A 26557-nucleotide genomic window follows, 5' to 3' on the forward strand; every position below is an offset into this window, starting at 1 on the left:
CCCTAATGTGTAGAGTCCTGAACAGTATTTGTGCCAAAATTATAGTTTTTCAAAATTGAAAAAATGTTTATGTATAAGGGGTGAGGCATTGGACGAAAATAGGTAGCCTCGTAAACCAGTCTCCCTTCCTGCCTTCATTCGAATGCGAGCAGGAGAGACTGGCCTCCAGCAGTGTGTGAGCGATTGGACTGGGCGGGAGCATGGGCGGGAGTAAAGCGTTGACAGACAACCCCATTCAGCCAATCAGCGTTTCAAAACAAGTGACGTCATCCATATGCGCTCCCCTTTCCATTCTTTTTTGCCTCTAGCTACTAGCGAGCAAGCAACATTAGCAGAACAAGCTACTCAAGCAACGTAACGTATCGATTATCATAGTTAGAAATTGTTCGTTATGTCTGAATCAGCTGTAGATGATTTTTGCCGTCTCTGCAAAGAGAATTGCCGTAAAGCTGGTAAATTTTCACACACCAAGAAGATTTACGAACGCGAAGGACCAGACAAGCAAAGCATCTTTTTGCGTTTGGCTTCATATGGACTACAATTGCAGCCACAGGACGACAAATCATGTCGTATTTGCAATAAGTGCAATACAAAGGTAAAAACAATGGTGGAGTCGTTATCAACACTCAAGAAATGGAAACTATCCGAAGAAACGGCTGCAACCTCACCCAAAACTACACCACCGGAGAAACGTGCGGAGAAGCGACCGAGAGAATCGCCTCATAAAACGCCACAGAAAGTGAAAAGACAACGACCCCTTCCCCCAACACCAAATCGCAAGACAACGAACAGGAACCTCTTGTCGGGAATAAACTATGAGAAATTCCGGTGGTGGATGAGGGAGAAACTGGAGGATTGGAGCGTAGTTCCAATGTGAAAATGCCTGACTTTTTTGTGTCTCCATTTCCATATGCATTTGCTTTTATTCCAGTAAAAAGAAAGCAGATGTACAAGTTCGCAGTTATTTTGTTTGTATATATTAGTAAATGTTGCTTTTTCTATCTGTGTAAATTCAAAATAAAATGCTTGCAATAACAACATTTTGCATTTCTTTAAAAGCACTATTGTGTAAATATAGCAAATAACAGTCTCACGGTACACATAAAGTGGAGTTTGTGTACTTTGGAACATAAATTGTGGATGGCTATTGAGTTTCAGGCAGTCGTCAGTCCTTCAAAGAACAGAAAGACAGCATAAGTTGAAACATCAAATATGACACATTTTATGTTGACCACAGAGCTGAAGGTAAAATATGTGGTTAGTCTATCTAGGTCATACATGATGGGCAACACATTTTTTTTTTTTTATGTCCAACATATTTGTATTGAAGTTCATAAAGTTAACATGAGTATAACTAAATGCATTTGAAATTAAATCAAAAAGCAAAAATAGCAGATCTCCAAGCTCAAAACGTGTTGCAACGCACAGCATTTTCTAGCTTGTAGATCGGCTATTTTTGCTTCTTTTGTATGAGATACTATCGAATGACAAAGTAGGGTCTAGCAATATGCATCGTGGCCCTCTGGCGTGAAGGTGGAAACATGGTGGCCCTCCATCAAAGTTGCCCACCCATGATCTAGGTGGATTGATAGGATCTGCTGATTGTCGAGAGATCACAAAGAATATCTATGGTGGCTACTCGAACATTTAACATGTAAAGTAGTCTCTCTTAATATCAATATTGACTGGTTTAGTATGTAATCATCATAAAAGCATACCACAGTTCAGCAGCACTATTAATAAAACTGTACAGATGAGGGAAGCACTGCATTAATGGTTTACCAGGCAATGGCAACTCCATATTCAAATACTGCTGTAGGTTGTCAAAGATCTAAATATATAACTATCTGAAGATGTCCCAGTCAAAAGGTTTGCACCAAAACATGGCGAAATGAATCAAGCTACACCTGGATTCAGTTTGTCAGGAATCTAGACTCTTGGAAAGTGGCTTTCAATCTTTTTTATATAATGCTCCATTTATTCTGCTTCTGAAGGACCAGCATTTGATGAGATTTAGGCTCTGGGACCCACATTTTTAATATTTTATCATCAGATAAGAATTGGGACACAATTTCATGCTATATTGTATTAATGTGGTAGCATTGAAGAGATGACAAGCAAACATAAACCAAAATTATTCCAATTCTCAAAAGTGGTAGCTTTAATGTAAATTAGAATGAATTATACACTCTAGGGTTATGGATCTGTAAGGGTCCATTTGGTTACAAACTTAAATAGATTTAGTGACCACCTAGAATCCCCTCAGGGACCATTGGTTAAGAAACTTTAGTCCAGCACTACTAATGTAGTTATTGGCTGTAAAATTGACAGTAAAAAGAAAATTGAGTATACAAGGACATCTTTATTCAGGTGCATTTCAGAAAAATACAAGATTACAAAATAACTGTTCAGGCCAACTTCAAATGTCATCATCTGAGCTGGAACTTGAATCAACATCAGATACACAGTCTGCATTGTCATCTGCCTTGTCAAAATGACCACGGTAATATATGTCTGGCTCACAAAAGCTATCCTCCGGGGGAGAGACAGGCGGCATATTTTCAATGTCATCAAAAACGTCACTCATCACTTGTAATATGTGCCTTGCATGTTGGGGGTTGAACACAGGAAGGTGGTTATCAATGTAATCTAAGGTGAAAATGTTTGCACAATTTCCCAAAACAGCATCAATCAACTGTGTGCTAAAACCTGTACAAGCAGCCTGGCAAGTGAAGAGGTATGGATGGGCTGAAACCAGATCATTTTTGTACTTCTCCAACAGGTCCCTGATTATTTTTTTGTGATTGCGTGTTACCACCCTTGTCTTTACAGGTACAATAATCTTTTTCATTTGTTCATAGCTGGGCACAGGCTCCACACAAAGACCAGATGCAGCACACACACTAGCCTCAGCTAAACATGAACAAGACTTGTGACAAAATGTACAGCAGATATGCCCTGGCTCTAGACTTTGGGTATTCTGTTCAAATTTACCATACAGGGCTTTTCTGAGGCAGCTCTCTTTGCCTGTCTTAATAAGATCTTTTACTGACATCTCCACAGGATATGGCTGCTTTGTTTTGTAAAGAACTGCGTGAGCCTGCATTCCATTTCTCCCGGCTCTGCCAACCTGCTGGACTATATCTTCTGGGTCTTCTGGTGCACCAAACATTACAACATGGGAGACATTGGGAAAGTTTAGGCCCATTCCAAGTGAAGTTGTCGCCACGACAACTCTGCAATTCCCCTGTCCATTCAGTGACCTAATCACATGGGCCCGATTCACCAACCTACTTACGAACGTTCTTACGAAGAAATTTCTTCTTAGACCCTTTTAAGACGTTTTTTAAGAAGATTTGGCATACACCAATGTTTTCTTAGCTGTGATTTGTTCTTATGTTAAGAAGAAATCTACGCATACTGTAGAGCACTCTTAGGGCAGCCTTTTAGTTCTTAAGTGTGACATGTTGTGCAAAAATAATTTATTCTTTAAGTTTCTTCAATTCTACGGTTGTATAATAATATGATTTAAATCACCAACATATTTGTATCATATCTTTAGAGCAGTGGTTCTCAAAGTGTGGTTTGGGGACCCCCAGGGATCCTTTAGCAAGTTCCAGGGGGTCCACTGTAAAACGAGGAAGAGTTTTACCATTTTAACCCAGTTTTAAACTTTGTTTGAAAATAGCCGATCTACAAGCTCACAAGGCATTACCATTACAGCCCATTTTGAGCTTGTAGATCGGATATTTTTTAAACACTATGATAAATCTTGAAAAATCTTCCCAGGCAGAAAATATTTTCAGGTGGGGGTCTGCAGAATGTGGAGGTCCTTGACATGAAAATGTTTAGAACCACTGCTTTAGACTAGTTTTCAGCAGGTCTGAAATTGCATCCCAACCCCCCTCCCCCCCCCCCAAAACCCTTCACCACCCCCCCCCCCGCCCCCCCCATAACCCAACTCCCTACACCCTCACCCCCATATCCCAACAGCTGCCACACGCCCATTTTCCTGTCCCCTTCCTACCTGAAAGCCCCCCTTGCACCATATCCCAACCACACCCCTACCCTACTTCACCCCATTACATACCAAGCAGCTGCTAACTTAAAGCCTCTCTATACCCACCCACCAGCTTTCAGTAATACAATGTTTTATATCCACTAATAATGCGATTTCCAAACATGAAATATGGATAACATTCTAATTTCAGCAAATTTACCTTGATGTCTATAGTGAAATAATAAAATACATTCATTCATTAAATACAAATAATTAGCTTTTCACTTCAGAAGTACCTCCACAGAAGTATTGATATACAGTATATCTTTTTAATGTTTGGAGTCTAGTGTTCCACCATCTTTACACTTTAGGGATTCTTGACTTCATTCTCTCAACTTTATGTGACTGATTTCTTGTGATTTCTGTGTACAGCAATCAAACACAGGTGTGACTGCAGAGAGTGTCATGAAGTCGTGCCTTATATGGGAATTTGTGGGTGGCTCCCTATGGTAATAGGGATGCAAATTGGGATATGTGGGGCGTCTACCTATGATAATTAGTATTAGCTGGCACACCCCTTCAAGTTACGAGGATTGGCATTCATCATGATAAGAAAATAGTTAAGAACAATTTTGCCTTCCTAAGAACGTTTCATGAATCGGACTCAACTTCACTTAGGAATTAACTTAGGAAGAAATTTAAGAACAGGTTAAGAAGAAAGTTAAGAACTTATTGGTGAATGAGGCCCATTGTCCCTGTTTTCTTCTTTAGTTTTGGAATGGAAAATGCCAACCAGTTTATTGTCTATTTTGTGCTCTGGGTCCTTGTCTAACCAAAGATCCTCACCGAGTTTTGCTTTCAGGTAGCTAAACACCTCGCCTACTGCCTTAAAAGAACGGCAGTAGATAATGATTGGTGCCATCGATGCTGCCTTGGCTCGAACATCATCCACTATCCAATCCAGGCATTGTAGTTGGCGTCGTGGTGTTGAGGCCAGCCCTAGTCGGATGTTGCTACGATTGGGGCTCACAATCACCTGTTTGGCATCGCCCATGTGTAGTATTTGGGTGACTCTGTCTCTGGACTGCATGTCTGCTGATGCTGTTAGAGCCAACACTGGTGTTCCTGAAAAAACACAGAAGAATACAATTATAATACATGGCATGTTTATTTTAATGATCATAATTTGTCATAAATCAAATAATGCTATTTATTGCCGATTGGTGCAATGGCAGATTACAATACATTAATTATTGGTTTAAGGTAATAACAACCAGATGATTTTTGTGAGATCACATGGCCACCTGGTTTACCATGCTACCAGATGAGATCAGAACACATCGAAAATAAAGGACACACATCACCTAGCACATGTACTTACATTATCTACTTTTTCATTATTTACCTCACTACTAGCCTCGTAGTAGGGGAGGGGGAGGTATAAAACCGGTATGTAAATCATTTTAAGACAAAATAAATGCTGTATTTTTTTTCAAAAGTGACTGCAAAAGATTGCTGCTATTGGTTTTAATTATCTTCATAACCTGTCTATATTAACATAAGAGCACATTTTACATATCCGTTTACACAATGCCAAATGTATATTTGTTCCCCATTCATCATTTAATATTATTAGTAGTATAATTTCACACTGACTTGCTCTGGCAATGTAAACGTGTGCTTTCTCATGCCAATAGAAATCCTTTGAATTTAAATGTGTCCAAATTCTTTGGGGAGAGGCTACATCACTATAGTTACAGGGCCAATTTTACTCACCTTGTTGTACAATGGATCGAAGTTCTCCAAGCTTTGCAAAGCTCTCTCTGAAGGGGCGCTTTCCTTTTGCACCATGTCCCCTGATGATAATAATAAGGCAGACGGTATTTTAATCAGAAGCAGTATAGTAATTAGCAGTACCTATAGGCTCGTTTCTTTGATAAAACATCCAGATGTAACACTAAAGCGTTGGCGTGAGAGGCGAGACCCCCGCTTTAGATATAGGGCGACCCAAGACTATTAAAACACTGGTAATTAGCGACGTGTTCACATTGACGCCTAACGTTCCATTGTTGTTCACTGAAAACATTGGAGGAGGAGACTGCAACAGAGCCGACAGCCCGCAACACTCAATTAAATAAAAATATGTTTCGTGCACGGCTAAACAATATCATGATGCACAGAAGAAGTCGCCAGCACACAAGGAAAACCCTTTCAAATTATTTATTTACGACCAGGTCAAAACGCGTAGTTGTTGGGTCCAGACTGGTAAATAAATCATGTGAAAAGGATTTCCTTGTGTGCTGGCGACGTCTTCACAGATAACATTGGGCCTAGCACAAATACACTTTAGACATTAAGGGAGATGTACAAATACAATTTGCGTATATGTGTCCCAGCACCCCCAGCAGCCAGTCATTGCAATTTTTTTCATTTTCATTTTTTCATTTCATTTGAAAGCTGGGGATCATAGCTACAAAATGATATATTGGTTGTGGAGATTGACCCAACAGTTTTGAAGATATGGCTTATAGAATGATGCCATGCTGAAATAGGACTTTTGAGATATTCAAGTTTTAAATAAATTTCTAACCTGCAATGACCTGACTCCGCCACATGGGGAGCAATCTTCAATTCAATCTTCAATTCAAAGAAGCTTTATTGGCATGAGAACACAAACGTTTACACAGTGGTGGAAAAAGTACCAACATTTTATAATTAAGTAAAAGTATCAATTCTGCAATGTAGAATCACTCTGTTACAAGTAAAAGTCCAGAATTAAAAATGTACTTGAGTAAAAGTACAAAAGTATTGGTATCCAAATGTACTTAAAGTACCAAAAGTAAAAGTACAAAATGTTTGAAAATAGCAGATCTACAAGCTCACAACGCGTCGCACCGCAATGCGTTGTGAGCTTGTAGATCGGCTATTTTCAAATAACATAGGGCTAAAGTGGTTTATGTATGTTTTAAAATGTAGTTATTGCTCTCTAAAAAGATAATGCCACAACAGCATCTCAAGCATTATTGGGCTAAATGTAAAGACGCTACGCTGCGCCAACCGTGAATTCAACACAATCTGCTGTTACGCAGTTTAACCAATTTGCTACATACGTCTACACAAACGGTCAGATTACAAAGATAAATTGCTTATTGAAGGCTCACAGATGTCACCATAGGGTACGCTCCAGCAGGATGTCCCGTAATGATCGTATTATTTAATGAGGAGCATTTTAATCCGATCGGTCGTCGTTTCCTTAAAAAGGTATTAATGTATCTAAGTGCAGTACACCTCGCAACCGATGGGGTCGCATGGCTGAAAAACAACAGAAATGGCATCTGATCGGATTAAAATGCAGTTTATTAAACAATACGAAAGATACGGGTAATTCTGCTTGAGCGTACCATACTGTGACATCTGTGAGACTTCAGTAAGCACGTTATCTTTGAAATATGAAGGTTTTTGTAGACGTACGTAGCAAATAGGATTAACTGCTCAACACGAGGTTGAAGTGAATGTATTACGTGCGCAACAGGGCTAACTGTGCTAAATGTAGCATAATCAGTGTTTGTGTAACTTTAGTCAGAAGGATTATCTGACCTGATAATAAAACACAATCTACAGGCTTAACCGCCTCGCGTTGTGAGCTTGTAGAAGAGAGCAACAATAGAGTTGGGTCACGTTTTATTTGTTTATAGCCTGCAGCTAGCGCTGCAGCTAGCGCTAGCTAACGCTAGCTAGCGTTAGCCGTTAGCCACTCATAGCCAGTCAACCAGAATAGTCTACTCTAAAGTCAACTTTCCGACGGCGAGTGAACGATTGCATTCCATCCATGTTTTCTTGGCTGTCAATTTATTGTCCAAAAAAACAAACGCCCTGAACGTTAGAATTAGATAGTTTAGGACGACACTGATCTATTGCCATACCCAATGCTAAGCTAACTCAGTGCCAAAGGAAGCTTCCGCACGCATACGTCACAGACGTCTCCAGGCCGCTCCAGGCAGGAACGGATCATTCACCAGCGTAGAAGAAGAAAAAGCGGAAGAACGGCGGAAGAATAATAAATAAAATAATACACTAAATCATACATTACGTGGTTAATAATTGTTCATTTGGAACACACGTGGCATTAAATTAATGGGATCAATACTGTGGGTTGCATCGCTAAGTAATGGAGTCCCGATATTACCGCATTTGGCTACAAACGGCTAACAAAGGCTGGCTAGTTAGCATTTTAGCTAATATAAACTGGGAGGACTAACAGAATTATGTACCGATCTCTCACATTAATTAAAAAAAGTCTTATTTACATGCAGAGTTAAGCTCTGGCGTTTAAGTGAAATGTAGCCTAGATATTATGAGATGCTGTTGTGGCATTATCTTTTTAGAGAGCAAAAAAAAATAAAAAATCATTTTGGCTGTAGGGAATAATGACAGTCCCCGAGATGACTAGCTGCTGGGGGCGTTGGGCCACATATATTTACCATCTGTAAGTCACATGCACTTCATCCACGACAATCCCCTTGAGGTTCTGACGATATACGGGATTTGCCAACATGTTTCGCCACTTCTCATTCAGCAACCAAGTCTCCGGACTCCCGAAAACAAGCTGGCACCGTCCCTGTTGTATCTCCGTGTCGCTGTGAACATCAACACCAATCCGCATGGCAGTGATTCCTAGTTTTGTTGCCTCTTTTATCTGGTCGTTTATGAGCTCGACAAGTGGCGAAATAACAATGAAAATAGGATCTATGCTGGGGAAGAGCTTCTTTGTCACCAACGGTGCAAGTTGGTAGATCAAACTTTTGCCAAATCCTGTCGGAAGAACAGCGAGAACGTCTTTTCCGTCGAGAAAGTCAACAAGTGCAGACTCTTGCTCCTGTTTTATTTCTGTAATGGAGTCTATTTCTGCAATAACTTCACTTATTGCTGTTGTTATACTAACGCTAAGGCTACCGTTGTTTAGCTCCGCCATGTTTGTTTTGCTCTCCGAGTCTCCGTCCAGACGCTCTGTAGTGACGTTGACCAAGTAGTGGGTCCCTGATTGGCCAATGCGCACTGTCAATCATAGAGCTCCTGAGCTCGAATGCTGATTGGCGAGGAAGAGCGCTTGCTTCCGGCCCGAATGGCTTTTATTGCTTTGAGGCTAGACTCCTCTGCAGATTCGAACTGAAGATGGGAGGAGTCAGTTTACTAGGCTAGAAAATAGGGCCCTGAATCTTTATGTCTAAATTAGCTGATCTACAAGCTCACAACATGTCACAGCGCAATGTGAGCGTGTAAATCAGCTATTTTCGCTGAATATAATGCCCAGAAGAGGAACTCTGAATCCAGCTTGAAAGCTGGCCCTCAGCTTGAAATTGGGAGAGAACTAATAAACTAATAATTGTGGTATCTTGACCTGATGTATTTTCTGTTCACTAAAGAGCTGGAGAGATCATCAGAATACTGTATACTGTAGGGGTCATCAACGTTTTCAGGCCAGGGACCCCCAAACTGATGGGGAGATGGAGCAGGGACCCCCTACCTTGTAGGGTGGGGGTGGGGCTACAACTTATATTTTATATTTATGTATACAATTATGTTTCATGTGTACAAACACACCATGTTATTGTGCATTCAATACTGCCATCTGCTATTAAAATAATATATGAATATATTCATGCCTTTATTTTAAACGTGCATTTTTAAAATAAAAATATCTTATTTTATATAAATGTAATATGGTTTTCTCCAACAATTTCGGGGACCCCCTGTAGTATCCCCACGGACCCCCTAGGGGTCGCGGACCCCCTGTTGAAGACCCCTGTATAGACCTTTAACTTTTTAACTAAAAATAACACTTAAACCACCATTAATGTGTAGATCAGTTGTACTTTAAGTCCCAAAATCACCTACAGCATGACATCACAAGTATATCTGTAAGCTTACACAGATGAGTGAATGAGTACAGGCCATAGAGTATATATACTGTATATAATAGAGAGCGGACCAGCCCCGCCCCCAGCTATCATTTCAATGCAAGTGCTCAGTGGCGTTTTGAAGCATGCAGAAGTAGCTAATCCAGGTGCTTTCTCTACCTAGAGGCCAAAATGTTTGACGTCGAGACGTAATGATGTCACAAATGACATCGACGTCCATTGAACCCTATTGTAGACCCCAGCGGCGCGCTCTTATGCTCGTGCATGTATGTTTCACCCCGCCTGAAATTCCAGCTTTGGCCAGTAGGGCGGCCGCTTCAATGTTTACAAAGCGGCGCAGTTAAGGAGAACAATACTTCAGTTCTGGAAAGAAGCACCAAAATTTTACAGAGTGTACCTCTTGGGTCAGTCTTTAGAAAAATCACATTAGACACTTAATTTTCAAAATGGCCGCCAGTTTTAAAGATGGCCGCCTTTTCGGATATGTTTTACAGGACGCCAGCCAGTTAATATCGAATTTTCATAATATTAAAGTTGTTTTGTAGGTTTTAAAACATCCTGAGTTCATTTATTACACTTTTAAAGCAGCCAAAATAACCTTTCTGACTTTTGGTTGGGTTCTTTCCTCACCTGGGACCCCCCAGACAGACCCCTGAGCCTATTTCAGTAATCGCTCTGCTCCTGCTCCAGAACAATGTTAAATTAGATCTGAAATATGCTCTGAAATAAAAAATGACTAGTAGCAAATAACAGAGGTCTTCCACGGGGGGTCCGGGACCCCTGGGGGGATCCTCAGAGCTACTACAGGGGGCCTGCCAAATCTCAATTTTTTTTTTGAAACTTCGAATGTTTTTATGTATCCTGGTTTTATGTATTGTACTTTGATGGTTTATTAGTATTCTCAGTATTATTTATAACAAAAATGTGTTAAACAGTTATGGTTGACAGCTGTTACTGCAGGGATTGCAATAATGAAGGTATTGCAACTTTTCACTTTGGGTGCAGAACAACATTTCCATTTATTGCACTGCACTCACACTAACCACACGCACGCACGCACGCACGCACGCACGCACGCACGCACGCACGCACGCACGCACGCACACACGCACACACACACACACACACACACACACACACACACACACACACCTCTTTGTTATTGTCACCCCAAAACCCTCACCTTATTAGAGCCCATGGTCAATTACGCCCAAAGAGATTCACTACAATACAGTAATTTCAGACATGCAGAATATATTCGTCTTCATCATCATCTTCAATGTAGTGTTGACACAGTCTCCACCATAGCATAGAGTGAAAGGCAGGTTATTTGAGCAGCTGCACCGTCCCTTACAACCTGCTTTGCAGACACATTTGATGAGCTCAAGTACTGCCTTTGGAGCAGGGAGAGCAAGAAACCTGACTGGAATATACCCTCCACTCTCTGAATTCCATCTATTTTCTTCGATTGGTGGAAGCACAGAGTATGGTATGGTCAGGTATAATTTATCCTGCATTGTGACAGAGTTGGCGCGGAGGTAATGTGGTAGCAGTGCAGCACGAGTTGGAGGTAGCATCTCACCCTCCAAGTTCTTTGACAGAAATAGTTCCCATCTGAGTAATCCCAGGGTTGTTGGACCTTTTGAACTGTAAACATGGCATGCAAAATGTTCCGACTGCAATGTTGATGGAAGCTCATCATTTATAAGCTCAGGAGGAATGGCCAATGACCTTGCCAAGGTCCTTGAAGCGGTTAATGGCTTGGTCATCATCATCATCATCAAGTAGGCATTGATGTCCTTTTGGTGATTCCAACAAATGTTACTCCCCAGTCAGCACCTGAAAAACTATGTACGCAACCCTTGACATTTGTAACATCCAATAACTTGAACTCACTCGAATATATAAATTTCCTTTTTTTGTACCGGAGGCAAGGACTTGATAAGGAATCGGGGTATCAGCCTCTTCATGTGTTTGCACTTCCTCAAAATCATGTCCCTTGATGAAGGTATCCTATTATGATGCCTACTTTGTCATACCTGACAAATTGCCCTGAGCTTCCATCAATTGAAAAAAATAGATGGAATTCAGAGAGTGGAGGGTATGAACAGTCAGGTTTCTTGCCCTCCCTGCTGCAAAGGCAGTACTTGAGCTCATCACATGTGGCTGCAAAGCAGGTTACAAGGGACGGTGCAGCTGCTCAAACAATAACCTGCCTTGCACTCTCCTCCCTGCAAATGCTATAGTGGAAACTGTCAACACTATTAGGGAGGACATGTATAGTGAATTTCTTTGGGTACAATTGACCGTGAGCTCTTTAAGAGGATAGGGTGTGGTTTTTTTTGGGGTGATGATAACAAAGAGGTGTGTGTGTGTTGTGTTGTCAATGTGGGTGCAGCGTAATAAATGGACATGTTAGACTGCGCGCCCAAAGTGAGATTTTGCAATACCTTAATTCTTGCAATCCCTGCAGTAACACCTGTGAACCTGTCTGTCTAACACAAAAATGTAATAAATAATACTGAGAATACTAATTAAAACAGTTAAAAAAAGAAAAGAACTTCCCCATCAAGATTCGGCAGGCCCCCTGTAGTAACTCTGAGGACCCCCTCGGGGTCCCGGACCCCCTGTCGAAGACCCCTGGGTATTTGCTACTACTAATTTTTGCTTTCAGAGCCCAGTTACAACAACTTTAATGCTTCAGTTATGATCTAATTTAACATTGCTCTGGAGCAGGAGCAATGCGATTACTGAGATAGGCTCAGGGGTCTGTTTGGGGGGTCCCAGGTGAGGAAAGACCCCAACCAAAAGTCAGAAAAGTTATTCTGGCTGCTTTAAAAGTGTAATAAATGAACTCAGGATGTTTTAAAACCTACAAAACAACTCTAATATTATGAAAATCGGACATTAACTGGCTGGCGTACTGTTCAGAGGCAGCCATCTTGGAAACATGGCAGCCATTTTGATTTTTCAGTGTCTAATGTGTTTTATCATAGGAACAACCCTTAAGGAGTACTTGTGAAAAGTTTTAGGTTTCTTTCCACTTCTGAAGTATTTTAGTGCAAAAATGCATTTATCTGCCCCGCTATTGGCACAGGCACCACTAAAACAGTTAACCAGGTGTGGTACAGCTACAGTATATAAAGACATGACTACACCACCCTCACACTATGTGTGTGTGTGTGTGTGTGTGTGTGTGTGTGTGTGTGTGTGTGTGTGTGTGCGTGTGTGCGTGTGTGTGTGTGTGTGTGTGTGTGTGTGGACAGGGAATGAACGAGCATGTGTTCTGTTTAAAAACTGGAATAGATGATTTCAAGCATGAATCATCTAGATTCTACACAGTGTTTTTGGACTTCAGGGATGCGTTTGGAACACTCTCTCACCAGGTGATGCTGCATGCACTAGAGGAAATCCAGCTCCCTCAGCCTTTCGTGAAGATTGTGTCCAGCGTGTACCAGGGTTCATTTCTCCAGGTCATATGTGGGCAGCAGCTCACAGAACCTATTGCACTGAAGGTCGGAATAAAAACCGGCTGTCCTTGGAGTGCTGTGAACTTCATCTTGGCCCTCAACCAGTGGATGAAGTGGATTCACCAGTGTGCTCCCCTGAATGTACGCTCTCCGAATCCTGTCCAGGGGTATGCGGACGACGTGCAGGTGTCATCACGACAGGAGGAGGTCATCACTAACATGCTGGCGCGCACTGACCAGTTCCTCCAGTGGTCGGGGCTGGAGGTGAAGCAGGCCAAGTGTGCTGTGTTTCACGAGCGCCGCTCTGGTGGAAACCGCTGGTATAAAGCCAAGAGAGACATGCCCCCCTCCTTCCTTGTAATGGGCCAACCCATCAGAGTCTACTCCCGTCACGAGACCTACCCATACCTCGGCCACAGGTTCAACATCGCTGGCGAGTGGGGGGAACAAGTCGAGGAGCTCACAGCAGAGTTCCTCCACCGTCTCCACCTGGTTGACCTGTCCCCCCTCCCCGTTCTCATGAAACTCCAGGCTGTGAGAGAGGTGGCCCTGGCAAAGGTGTGTCACCTGTTTGCCAACGTGCACATCCCCCTCAAGGCACTGAGAGAGATGACCAACACAACAGTGGAGCTGGTCAGGATGTGGGTGGGTCTCAACTCACACTCTACACGGGGCATCATCTTCCTCCCATGTGGGGAGGGTGGACTAGGGGTCCCCAACGTGGAGTGGACCTACACAGCCACAAGACTGGCCCACCTGCTCCACATGGTGAATAATGATGATGCCACGGTTCGAGAAATGGCCAGGGCTTCTCTGCTGCTGGACCTACGGAGGAGGAAGGTCCCCCTGGCCACTGCAGACCATAACAACTTCCTGGGCTTCAGGAGAAAGGAGTCTGGGAAACTAGACTCACAGGACAAGGGCTTTGGGGTCTGGTCTGATTGGCCAGACCTCAATGACCTCTGCAACCGCTCCGGAGTTCAGCTGAAATGGACAAAACCCAACACACAGACTGTCCCTGTCTCTGATGAACTGGTCACAGACCCCTGTATAGCTGTGGAGGCGACTATCACCACACAACAGGGAGAAACCAACAGACTGACCAGCGAGTCCGCGAGGAGAGTCCTGCTTAATGAAAGGCAGACTGAGGTCAGGCAGCACTGGTGTGGACTGAGAATGCAGGGAAAACTGGCATGTCTAGGATTTGCTGACCACTCAGTCTCACACACAGTTTATAAGAACGCTGCTGTTGGTGAGGATATTGTTAAATTTACCATCAAAGCGAGACTGCAAGTACTACCCACTAAATACAATCTGTCTACCTGGTACCCTCACACTCACAACCCATTTTGCTTGAACCATCTAGATTCACAGCACCAGCTAGAATCCACTGCACACATAATAAATGGATGTCATGCATACAAACAACTGTACATAGCTCGCCACGACCGCATCGTAGATATTGTGTCTGATGCAGTCCATAACATCATGCCTGCTAGTTCAGTATTGTATACGTATAGAAGAGTGTTACCAGAGTGGTTTGGGTTTGCCTGTGATGTCTTTGCTCTTATCCCTAATACACCTGATGTTGTCTTTGTTGACACCAGCCACAAGGAGGTGCTAATGCTAGAGGTAGGCTGTGTCTTTGACCTGTAAATGGACCAAGCATTCCAAGATAAGTATGTGAAATACCAACCACTACTTGAGACCATCACCAGTCTAGGATACACTTGCAGATATAGTGTACTGATATTTTGAAGTCTTGGACATGTACATAAATGCACCACGAGAGGCCTGCAGATTGCTGGCTTGGTGAAGGCAAGAGCAAAACAAGTAGCAAAGTATTGCTCTGTCTCTGCTATTATTGGCAGCTTAGCAGTGTGGAGAAGGAGGTGCTATGTGTACCCATAAGTGCTCAGTATTGATTAACCCTAATATTTGTTTCCCTGTTCATGAAATGTAATTTGTGGAACCAAATAAAGTATTTAAAATGTGTGTGTGTGTGTGTGTGTGTGTGTGTGTGTGTGTGTGTGTGTGTGTGTGTGTGTGTGTGTGTGTGTGTGTGTGTGTGTGTGTGTGTGTGTGTGTGTGTGTGTGCACCAGCACCAGCACCAGAGGCTGATGTATCAAAAGTGTCTTTATTCCACAATAAAAATAATATAAAAAGGAAATCAGGTAAGATACTATATAAAGCGAAAGGGGATTCATTACTGTAAATGGGACTAAGGCTAACCCAAGAGGCAAATAGGCAATAGTAGGCGTATTTAGTAGGCTTATTTAGTAGGCTTCAGGGCCTACTAAATAACTAACTAACATAACTAGACACACACATGACCTTTAAATGTCCTCCAACCAGTGGGTTTTAACAATCAGTCTCAATTAAAGCAGCTGGAATATATGTAGGTTAAACTTAGTGTTAAATAAGCAGGAAATACAGTTTCAGGTCAGGACACCAATTTCATCCAATTAGGAGAGAGAACCTCACACAGGATTTAGGTCCCAAACAAGTGAAGTATAAAAAGGAAATCAGGTAAGATACTGTATAAAGGGAAAGGGGGTTTATTACTGTCAAGATCTTAAAAGGGACTATGGCTAAGAGGCAAATAGGCGATAGGGGGAAAAAGCTTCAGGGCCAACTAAAGGGGCCTCTAAATCAGGGGTTTTCAAACTTTTTTTGTCTCAGGGCACCCGTGTAAATAACTTTTTCATCCACGGCACCCCTGAACTACACTGTTAATTTTTAGTATCTTAGCCTACATCATATTATGCTACATCAATATGCATATCTTTCCCTTGAGATACGGTAGGCTATATGTCACAGAGAAATATCTGTTTCCATCAGAACTGACTGAAAATAAGGTTATACTTGATGTTTAACCACTTGAACCCCAGCATCCCTATTCTGGGGGGAAGGTTCAACAAAAATAGCAGATCTACAAGCTCACAACGTAACACGTTGTGAGCTTATAGATCAATACAATACATCAGAGTCTTTGTTTGGTTCAGAGATGAAAGACACTTAATCCTGCTGTCTGTATCATGAACCACAATGAGCTTCTTTGTATCTGCAGATTGAGCAATACACATGAATCTGGTATCTACTGATTCATTGCTACAGCTTCCCCTCCAGTAGTGGAAGAATTACTCAGATTTACTCACATCCATTCATTCATTCACTGTCCCTCAGTTTCTCTTGGTTCTAGAATTTGAAATATATTTGTGCGCAATTACCCTCTCAGATAAAAATCGCTTTTCAATATCTATCTCAGAGCCATGGGAGACTAACTATTTTATAAATGTGTGAAGAGATGAGGCTCTTCTCATGTTTTGTATGGCTACCAATTACTGAGCAGCGAGCATGGAACAACTCATTGAAATCATTTGTAATGCTTCTTCTCTGATATAAAGGCCAGGGACGTGCTGGGCCCCTGATTCAGCCCGGGAAAAAAAGTTGGATAGGCCCTCATTGCGCGAGAACCAGACATGCTGGTTCTCACCTCACTGCTACTCACCAGTTAAGAGTGGGGTGGCTCAGAGTAGATGACAGAGTACAGCAACTTGCAATGGGCCTGGTGTACAAGATACACTACACCACTATGATACCCAAGTACCTATCAAAATACTTTATAAACATTAAGGATGTCCATAATTACAACACCAGAGGCAGCGCCACAGATCACTTTCAACCCAGAGTCAAAACCAACAAAGGGTCAAACTCTTTTTTCTGCTATACCACCAAAATGTGGAAAGCCTTACCGAAGGCCATAAAGGAGTGTGGATCACTAGCATCCTTTAAAATTGCCCTGAAAAACCACTTACAGGCAGCAGCCGTTCGCAACTGGTAAAAAAATGAACCTAGCCCAACCCTACCCTCCCCTGCCCCTTCTTTGTATATGGGTGGGTGACGTGACGTAACGTTTTCGCTGTCCTCGGTGTCAAACATGTATAAATAAACTAGACCAGGTCAACCTGGTTGTGCCAGACCCCCTGTCTGTCATCATCATTTATGACATCATGCCTTTTGTAGGCATGTCATCATCATGTCATCATCATATATACCCTTTATATAGAAAACCCGGACAGACATTTGCTTATGTAGGCCTACCCATTTCATGGGTCTGGCAAAAATATATTTGTCAAAAACCTTCTGAATATTGTGCAGGACATTAAGCTTTATGTGAACTTACTCAAGATTAAAACATTTCATTCCTCATTTCTTCAGAATTTTCAACCAAACATGGCAAAACTCATATGGTGTGACTGTCCTGACCTTGTTTCTCAAAGTGGGAACTTGAATAAAACTAAGAAAAAGAATTGCTAAAAATCATTTGAAAATGAATTTAGGCTAAAAAAAAATGTCTATTTGTGAGCCTATATCTTTTCAAAGTCAAAGCATAATGTTTTCGGTCATTTCTGATCAAAAACATTTTGTCCCCCAAACCAAAATCATTTGGTGTGACACTAGTTTGGACAAATTAAACAGGCAATTATTTGGACACCTATTGGCTAGAGAGGTCCTTCTTCTGTAAGGCTATTCAGCACTCCCAGCACAACTGCAAGACAGGTGTCTGAGGTGAGTTATGATTTTAACATTTTCATGAAATGCCATCTTGTTGAAACTTTGATAAACTCACCACTTTGGATGTCTGTTGGTGTGACACCTTTTCATTAAAAAAAGCTTAAGTTATTTGAAGTTTTGGTCATATTTCCATGTAGATCTAGGTTGCTTTGTTATAGCTAGCATGCTGTTAGCATGCTAATGTGTACATAGTAGCCTCAAGGTAAACCTAAATGCAGAAAACGTAATATGGTGTGACACTTAATCATAATGGTGTGACATGTCTGCTTGTCACGCCATATGACTTGATTGTCACACCATATGATTTATACTGTATTTAACTACAGATATAACAATAAATAACAAAGTTCCATGTTTCTTTTGTACATTTAAACATTTGTTTTAAACATTTTTACATAAAATGTAATTTAGCTTCATTCAGTGATACTTCAAATTCATCAGACAGAGCAGAAACCCCTTCACAGAAACCTTAACATATTGTTTCAATCTAAACAATATTTTCTCTTTGTCTTAAACTATACATTCCATTTTCTTTTGTCAGCTGGAAAATGACAAGTGCTGAGAGAACGAGAAAGTACAGGGAGAAACTAAACAATGACCCAGCAAGGAGAGAGGAGCCAAAGGGGCGAGACTGCATTTTCTACGAAGAGCAGGAGGTTGTCTGTGGCATAGCAGAACCGCAACAAGGCAGCCGGTTTGCTACCCTCACCAAATACGACTGGCTGATGTACAATACAGTCTAAATGTATAATCTAATCTGATCTAATACTTTTGTACTTTCACTCACTGGACTGGACAGTGGACAGTGTTAAGGTAGGACCCGAGACAAAACTAGCGAAAATAGCTGATCTACAAGCTCTCAACACGTTGTGCTGCGAGAGCTTGTAGATCAGCTATTTTCGGAGTTGCGCAACCCAGCACTCTTTAGCTAGTGGAGATGTGGTGTAATGTCATGATTCCTAATTACATTTGTTCAACACAAAATGCTGTGTTCAAGTTCAGGAGACTTCGGAAAAAAGCAATTTACCTGAATGCTGAGTTCTGTTTCCACTAATTGGTGTTAATAAAATGTTGCCTTGGCTCCAAGTGTGGCTATGCGCCTTATTGTCTCTTTAGGATCCTTCTGCCGTGGGCCGGCAGAAGACTTAGGTGTGCGTAGCATTCCTGTGCACATCCTCATCATCCATCTACTACTACAATTCTTTCTTATCCCATGTTAAAGCCCTACAATAATATCCTGTTCAGAAATATTAAGGCCATGTTATCCTGGGTAATTGTTTAATCAATCAGTAAAGTTCAGTACTCACTAATAGGTAGGTTAAAACACAGTTTGCTTTGACACATGAAGATATGATCATACGGTGTGACACTAAATCATTTGGTGTGACATTCCAAATAGTGAAAAATCATACCTTTATTAATGATTAAACCAAAAAAATGTTTATGGATTACATAGAGAATATTATCAGGAAGAGTCACAAATATTTGTGTAATTTTAGAGAAAGTTTTGACAGAATACATTTAAAATATGTTGTAAGATCATGAACATGGGCCTCACACAGAGTGTCGATTATGAAAAAAATATACAGATATAATTAATTTTCAAAAAACTATAGTGGATCACTGGTTAGTTATGATAAAGGACTTTGATAAAGTGAGTAACTTAAGAAAGATGTACTCCATTTTAATTTTATGAACAATTATTTTCATGTCACACCATATGACGATTTTAGGCACAAGTACAACAAACTGCTGAATAAAGTCTAATTCCAATAAAATATCTAAAAACAAAATGTATTTCCATAAGGTTGAGAGTGAGTAGAACAAAAGTAAATAACTTTTATGCCTGCAATTTAAAGTTTTTTTAAAAACACATTTTTTGGGGCGTCACGTCACTGACCCATATACTGTTTGTTTTAGACTTACTGTCTTCTTTTTTTGTTTTTCTTTACATATCTACTGCATAGTACTGTGTTCTATTTGTCTGTCATTCAATGTTATATGAGATACTTCAATGGTTTCCAGTGGAAATAAGCTTAGTCTTTTCATGGATCTCCTTTTAGTAGACCTTGTACCAGTGAACTGTACCGTCATGAAACTGTACCTTTTCCTATGCAAACTTCTAATAAAGTCTTCAATCAATCAATCAATGCTGCCCCCCCATACTGACCACCATCGCCCCCTAGTGGTTTACTGCTGCTATTCAAAGATTTGGCATTTCAGATCATGACAAGTGACAAGCCAGTGGGCCAATTACATGAGTTATATTTCGTCATTGTCGGGTGGAAACCTTGTATGTCCAAAACCATTTTAAAAATTATTTAAACTAGTGAAAACAGCCGATTTACAAGCACACAACGCCTCGCACCTTGTATGATGAAGCAAGGCTTTGCTTTACGAAAAAATGTACAAATTTCAAACTTGGAGATACGAGGTTTCTTCCCGTGCCCGACAGTGACGATTTACTTTGTTGGCCGCCCAGCCCCCAAAATGGTGCTAGTGTTTTTATTTCTTTTTCTAGTATCTACACGTCGCTCAGCACCTGCCCAACTTGGTTTGGATGTGCATGTCATCTCCCTGTTTTCATGTAAATACTGAGCCTTGCAATCCATAGTTATCTGGTGAGAAATCTGTTGTTTTGACAGAGAGCGAGAGTGGTTTTTCAATGTTGCCATTTCTTGTGTTCCGGTCTGATCGGGACTCAAACCTGCGACAGGCTGTCAGTCTAATTTAGAGCCTACCTGTGGTATGTGCCTGGCCCTGGACCACTAGGCAAGCAGGCATCTCAGATGACATCAATGTCTCATCAGATGGTTTATGGACATTTCCAAATCTACCTACCAGTGACATCATCAATGGGGATTCCACGCTAAACTACAAGCTTCATGGAAAGTTACAGCATGCTGAAAATAGAAGCCATTATTCATGCATTCATAAAACAAAACAAAAAAGGGTGAAAAAAAGTTCACAATGGGTGAAATGCTCCTTTAGGTACATTTTGGGGTACTTTATTTGAGTGTTTGTTTTTTTGTGGGCAATAACTACTTTAGTGCTGTTGTATCATACTAACTCACCTACTCTTCCCATCCAACACGCCATCCCAGCCTGTAGGAGTACATGCAATGACCAGTATCACCCCTCCCCCGAACACTGGCCAATTGTGTTCACCTAGAGGCCCGGTGAAGATGGATGCACCACAGGGGATTTGAACCCACAACCTCCGTGGTGGTGGACGAGGACTTTACCACAGCTCCACCTGAGCGTCCTCAACGTTGTACTTTCAACTACAAGCTCTACACATCTATGAAGGGATTATATTGTTTTTGTTTACATTTTATTTACTTTTTTAGGGGAAACATTTAAACATTTCAACAGTATTGATATAAAAATACAATTTGCACTTAGTATTTTTAAAAGCACTCAGTAGGCCTGCTGTAAGTCAAGTACACAGTTGACTGAGCAACTGAACAAAATTTTAATTGTGTAATATTTGAACTGGAGTAGGCTCTTTAAACATTATCTGCAGTGGTGGACAGTAGTACTCGAGTGCAGTACAAATAAGTGTTAGATGCCCAGAAAGCCGTGCACAAAACGTCCAGTGATCAGTACACAGCAGAGAGCAGACACTGCATGCTTTGAGTTGCTCTCCATGTTCTGTGGCACAATGACCTCATATCACTGGTGGAAACCTTTTAGTCCAAAATGCTTGCTTTTCAGGAAATGGAAAAAATATATAATGTAGTCACCAGCTCTCTCAAAACTATATAGACTAGTTAGTTTGTCATCTACTGTTGCTGTTCTTAGTCATGACTGCCAGCTCCCACCTGATGTCGTGTCGGAGTTCAGACTGCTTCACACCGTACTGAATAACTGCTAGCTTGCATAATGACTTCAGACTAGGACTCAAGTCTAAGATGTACAGGTCACGGGGTGTGGGGTATCCTCCAAAGAGGATGATATGATGATCTCCCATCATGCAACAGCACATGTCTGTCATCCTATCGGGGCCTTTTCCCTTGGGCTCAATCTTCTTCCAGGTGAAAGTTTCTGGAATGAAATTCCAGATATCATTGAAGGTCGTCCCATTGTTGCCACCAAATATGTAGAGCTCTCCATCATAGGTAAAGGCTGAATGACCGCAGCGTCGTTCTGGAAGGAGCTGTGTAGAAGGTGTGCTCAGCCAGCAGTCGGTCTCTGTATCAAACACTCTGACGATGTTGTAGTAGCCGCCCCCACGTGCACAGCCCCCAAATACAAACATCTTTGTCCCGATAATGGTGGCAGAGTGACCGTATGAAACCGGTGGTGAAGTGCCTCTGATGTTAATTAAAGACCAGACCATTATTGTGGTGTCTAACTTGTAGATGTCATTAGTGCATCCATACATCTGGCAGCTGTATCCTCCATGGACATACATGAGCTTCCCCAAGACACAGGCTGAGTGACACCGCCTCCCCTCTGGAACAGTCCCTGACACCTTGGGCTTCAACCACCTGTGTGTGTCGACATCAAATGCATAAAGAATGTTGCAGTATGGTGTTCTAATCCTATAGCCTCCCCAGATGTAAATGACATCTTGTAACAGCGCAGCTGTGTGTCCCCAGCGCCTGGAGGGAACCTCGACGGGACGTTCTCCACTTCCAGAAGTTCCAGTCGTCACTGGAGCCAACTTCCTCCAGCACAAAGACACCATATTGAAGATGTGGACTTCAATCGGCTCACTCTCATTCGTAAAACTGTACCTTCCAAAGTAGTAAATCTCGGGTCCCACAGGAACAGCGGCATTATACCAATATGTTGGTCCTTCCTTCAGACATACAGTCCACCTCAACATTTCTATAACAGACAACGATGAATAAAAGCAGCTTCTTCAAGTGTTGTTGAATACAGTTATATTCTGTGTTCTGACACTTATATTGGTACAGAGGCCTCCACTGCTGTACTGATGTCATGTTGGTGACATCAGTCTTGTCCAAATGGAGTTCCACCCAGCCTGGTGGAGATGTGCACTCGACTGAGCAGCACATTTCTAGTTAGTTAATTCAATCTGTTACTTTTACTTATAGGTAAAGGTACGCAAGTATTGATTGATAAGCTTTGGGTTGAAGTTGTTAAAATCAGTCTGAACACACAGATCAGATCTGGTCACTTGAAAATGCAGGGGGAACAGTCGGGCCACAAGATCAGATTTGAGAAATAAATCAGATTTAGACTAAATTTGACTGAGTCTAAATCCAGCCTAAATGGTAAATGGTAAATGGTAAATGGTGCATTTATATAGCGCTTTTATCCAAAGCGCTTTACAATTTGCATTACATTCACCCATTCACACAATCACCTAAATGCAGACAGGTCACATGAAATCTGCTTTTTACAAATGTGACTTAGTTGAGCCACATGCAGAGGTGGTTTCAGATCTGATTAAAATCTGATTTCTAAAGATGTGCCTCAGTCTGAACACGGTAACCTTATCTAACGAGCCAAGTCACATATCAAACTCCAAAAACATCACTTGCAGCGTGACCCAAGCGCCACTGATGTCATTACAAGAGCGTAAATGGGGTGTAATGAAAATAAAACACTACAGAAGAAATGCCCAGCTGCATTCAGAAGACAGTGGACTAGCACTTTGTGGGGATGCCTAGTAGGCCTACATGAGAAATGTACAGGAACAAGCAATAAAGGCAATATATGAAGATATATCTCACGGCATGGCAGAAAATGTCAAGGTTCACAAGGTCTGCTGCAATATCAGAGGAACATTAAGAATTTTAAGGACACATATAAAGAGATGATGTCTACTGTACTTTGTTAGCACGGTAACAAAAGCAGATATGTCGACACAGGGCGGCTTTGGATTGAGGTTGTTAAAATCAGTCTGAACACACATATTTGATCTTTTCCCTAGATAATGGAGTATGAACAGTCAGGTCAAAAGATCGGATTTGAGCAATAAATTAGATTTAAGCTGGACTTAGACTGCAGTCTAAATGGGGCCTAAACCTTATGGGGTCTATACTTTGTCCCCTCCTTTCCCCATCTATACCAAAACTCTTCTGCAAAAACAGCAGATCTACATGCTAGTTATTTGTGAGCTTATAGCTAGCTGTGAAGCTTTTCAGCAAATGTTCTTGTTAGGGAAAAAGCATTTCAAAGTGTGAGTGAATCTTTTACTACTGCTGTAGGAGAACAGACTTACAATTTAATGCAGTGGAAAACACTCAAAGCATGTCCAGTCTCACTGCACAACTAGTTCCACACAACAACCTTAAGTCAATGCAATGCATGTGAATCTCACACAAAGTATGTATAACTCACTTTGACATTCATATGAAATTGACAAGAACTCATGGTTGCAGAGTCTGGAGCTAGTTCACAGGTCTAGGTCACAGGTCAAGTTTAGAAGTTTTTCATTTTTTATTTCATTTTTACTTCAATTTCAGGTTGAGTTCTTTATTGTCAGAGCAATATAAATACAAAAAAAGTTTATTGCGTGAGGGAAAAAAAAGACCATTTAAAACCAAGGTTTCACGGTCAACAGGCATAGCTAAACAAGTTAAACTGATTTCATAACCACAGACAGTGGTATATGTATGGAATAAATTGACTAAAACATTTTCTCTGTGATTTTACATATTGTTCTATTTCCTTGTAAAGCCTAGTTGATAAGCTGTAGTTGGGCAAACAGACTATACTACTTGAAGTTGTCCGACTTTATTCCATATTTTATTGTCTCCAAAGTAAACTTTTTTTTTTTTTTTTGCCATGCTACTCCTCCCACAGGTTTGGTGGCAGCAAAATAATCATATTTGAACTGGGGACCCACCCTGACGAGCACTAAGAGTTGAGAAATTACATCTTGCATAACACAGTTGTATTGAGAAAATAAAAGATTGTGAGCATGTAGATCGGCTATTTTCACAATTTCTGCCTAATATTTAACAATATTACATTAGGCCTACAACAACTTCACAACAGTTTGAGTCTTCTGTTTAACCAAAATCAAGTATTGTAAATAAATTAAAGCATTTGATAAAATTATTTCATGAAAAGCTTCCACCAGACAGTGATATAACATTTCATCAGTGGGTTTCCATGACGATGACGATGGAAACGTGCTCATGTGCAACTCAAAGACCTGATTTATACATGGCTGAAAATAAAAGATCTACAAGCTCTCAACACACCACAGTGCAACTCGTTGTGAGCTTGCAGATGTTCTTCTCAATGCACATTACAAGTATGACGTATATTTGAGGCGTAAGTAGGTGATGGATGCAAGCTTGCCCCAAGAAAAGACGTGATACTGTATCATTCTATCATTAATTAGTGTGGTTGCCCTATATGGCAACCAGACTTTAGTACTTGTCCGACTTTATTTCGGGATAAACTTTATTTTGCCACGCTACTCTTCCCACAGTTTTGGTGCCATGCATTTGGGCCGTATGTCAAATTGACCGGCTTCATCGGGACACGTCTGCTTGCATTTTGTTAAGAGATACATTTGATTTGATTTATTTATTTGCACAATAAGAAAACAAACAATACATGTTAACATTATTAAAAAAAGCATGAAAATATGTGCAGGCGAGAAAGGATACGAGGTTCTCACCTGAAGTAATAAACAAGTAAAGTTGAAACACAAGATTCAAACTAGAAAACTAAAAAATAATTGTCCCTCGAAAGTGTACATAGTTTAATTTATATGTTAATGTATTTGTGAATTAATTTTCTCCATTGACTTGAATGGGAAAATGAAAAAAATAAAATAAAAATAACTAATTAGTAATTACCAAATGTGGAGATGACTGACATGATATCTTACTGTCATAGAAAACATGAGAGTGACACAATGATTATGTCCATATATGGTCATTCCAAGATATGGGCTTAATATTGATGACATCAGGGATCTCCATATATGGTCATAAAAGTGACAAGAATTGACAAAGAGATCTCCATAATATGGCCATTAATTTATTTGTGAATTAATTATCCCCATTGACTTGAATGGGAAACATTCAAATGGTAAGATTTGCACGTGTGACTCACGTCACAGCAACCGCATTTGCAAATTTCATCTGTCTAGTTCAATCTTTTTATAATAAGGTGTACATGTCATACTGTATGTATTTGTTGAAGTAATAAATACGTGTAGACATGGGGAGGACTGTCCCTAAATAATGTTGTGTATTAAATGGTGTAAAACTTCTGGGAATGTGTGAATGAACAACATCATTATCATATATATATATTAAGGCTGTCAGTCGATTAAAAATTTTAATCCCATTAATCGCATGATTGTCCATAGTTAATCGCACGATTAATCGCAATTAATCGCATATTTTGTATTTGTTCTACATCTACCTTAAACAGATATTAATACTCATATCAACATGGGAGTAGACAAATAGCCTACTTGCTTTATGCAAATACAGCATATTTATTGTTATTTGGAATAATAACAAATACTGTCCATAATAGGCCTAACAAACATATAACAACTTGAGAAAATATCTGCTTCCATTAGGACAGATTAATAGTGAAAGGACCACCGCTCATCAAGGTGCTGCATGCCTGAAGGTCTATG

At 40.8% G+C, this 26557-nt stretch overlaps 1 protein-coding gene across 1 annotated transcript in view; it reads right to left on the bottom strand.

Annotated features, from left to right (window-relative positions):
• LOC308283167 (interferon-induced very large GTPase 1-like) overlaps window positions 1–5851 on the bottom strand; it is a gene marked incomplete at both ends in the record, with an annotated part of 47561 nt that extends 41710 nt beyond the window's left edge. The window contains 3 exons of the mRNA XM_080723545.1: window positions 4847–5125; window positions 5314–5317; window positions 5777–5851. Of these exons, the coding sequence (XP_080579671.1) occupies window positions 4847–5125; window positions 5314–5317; window positions 5777–5851 (358 nt within the window). The remainder of the gene's footprint in view (window positions 1–4846; window positions 5126–5313; window positions 5318–5776) is intronic.
• Between the last annotated feature and the right edge of the window lie 20706 nt (window positions 5852–26557).

This window comes from Nannobrachium achirus (genome assembly GCF_963921795.1).
Source record: "Nannobrachium achirus genome assembly, chromosome: 4".
In the NCBI taxonomy this organism is placed as follows: domain Eukaryota; kingdom Metazoa; phylum Chordata; class Actinopteri; order Myctophiformes; family Myctophidae; genus Nannobrachium; species Nannobrachium achirus.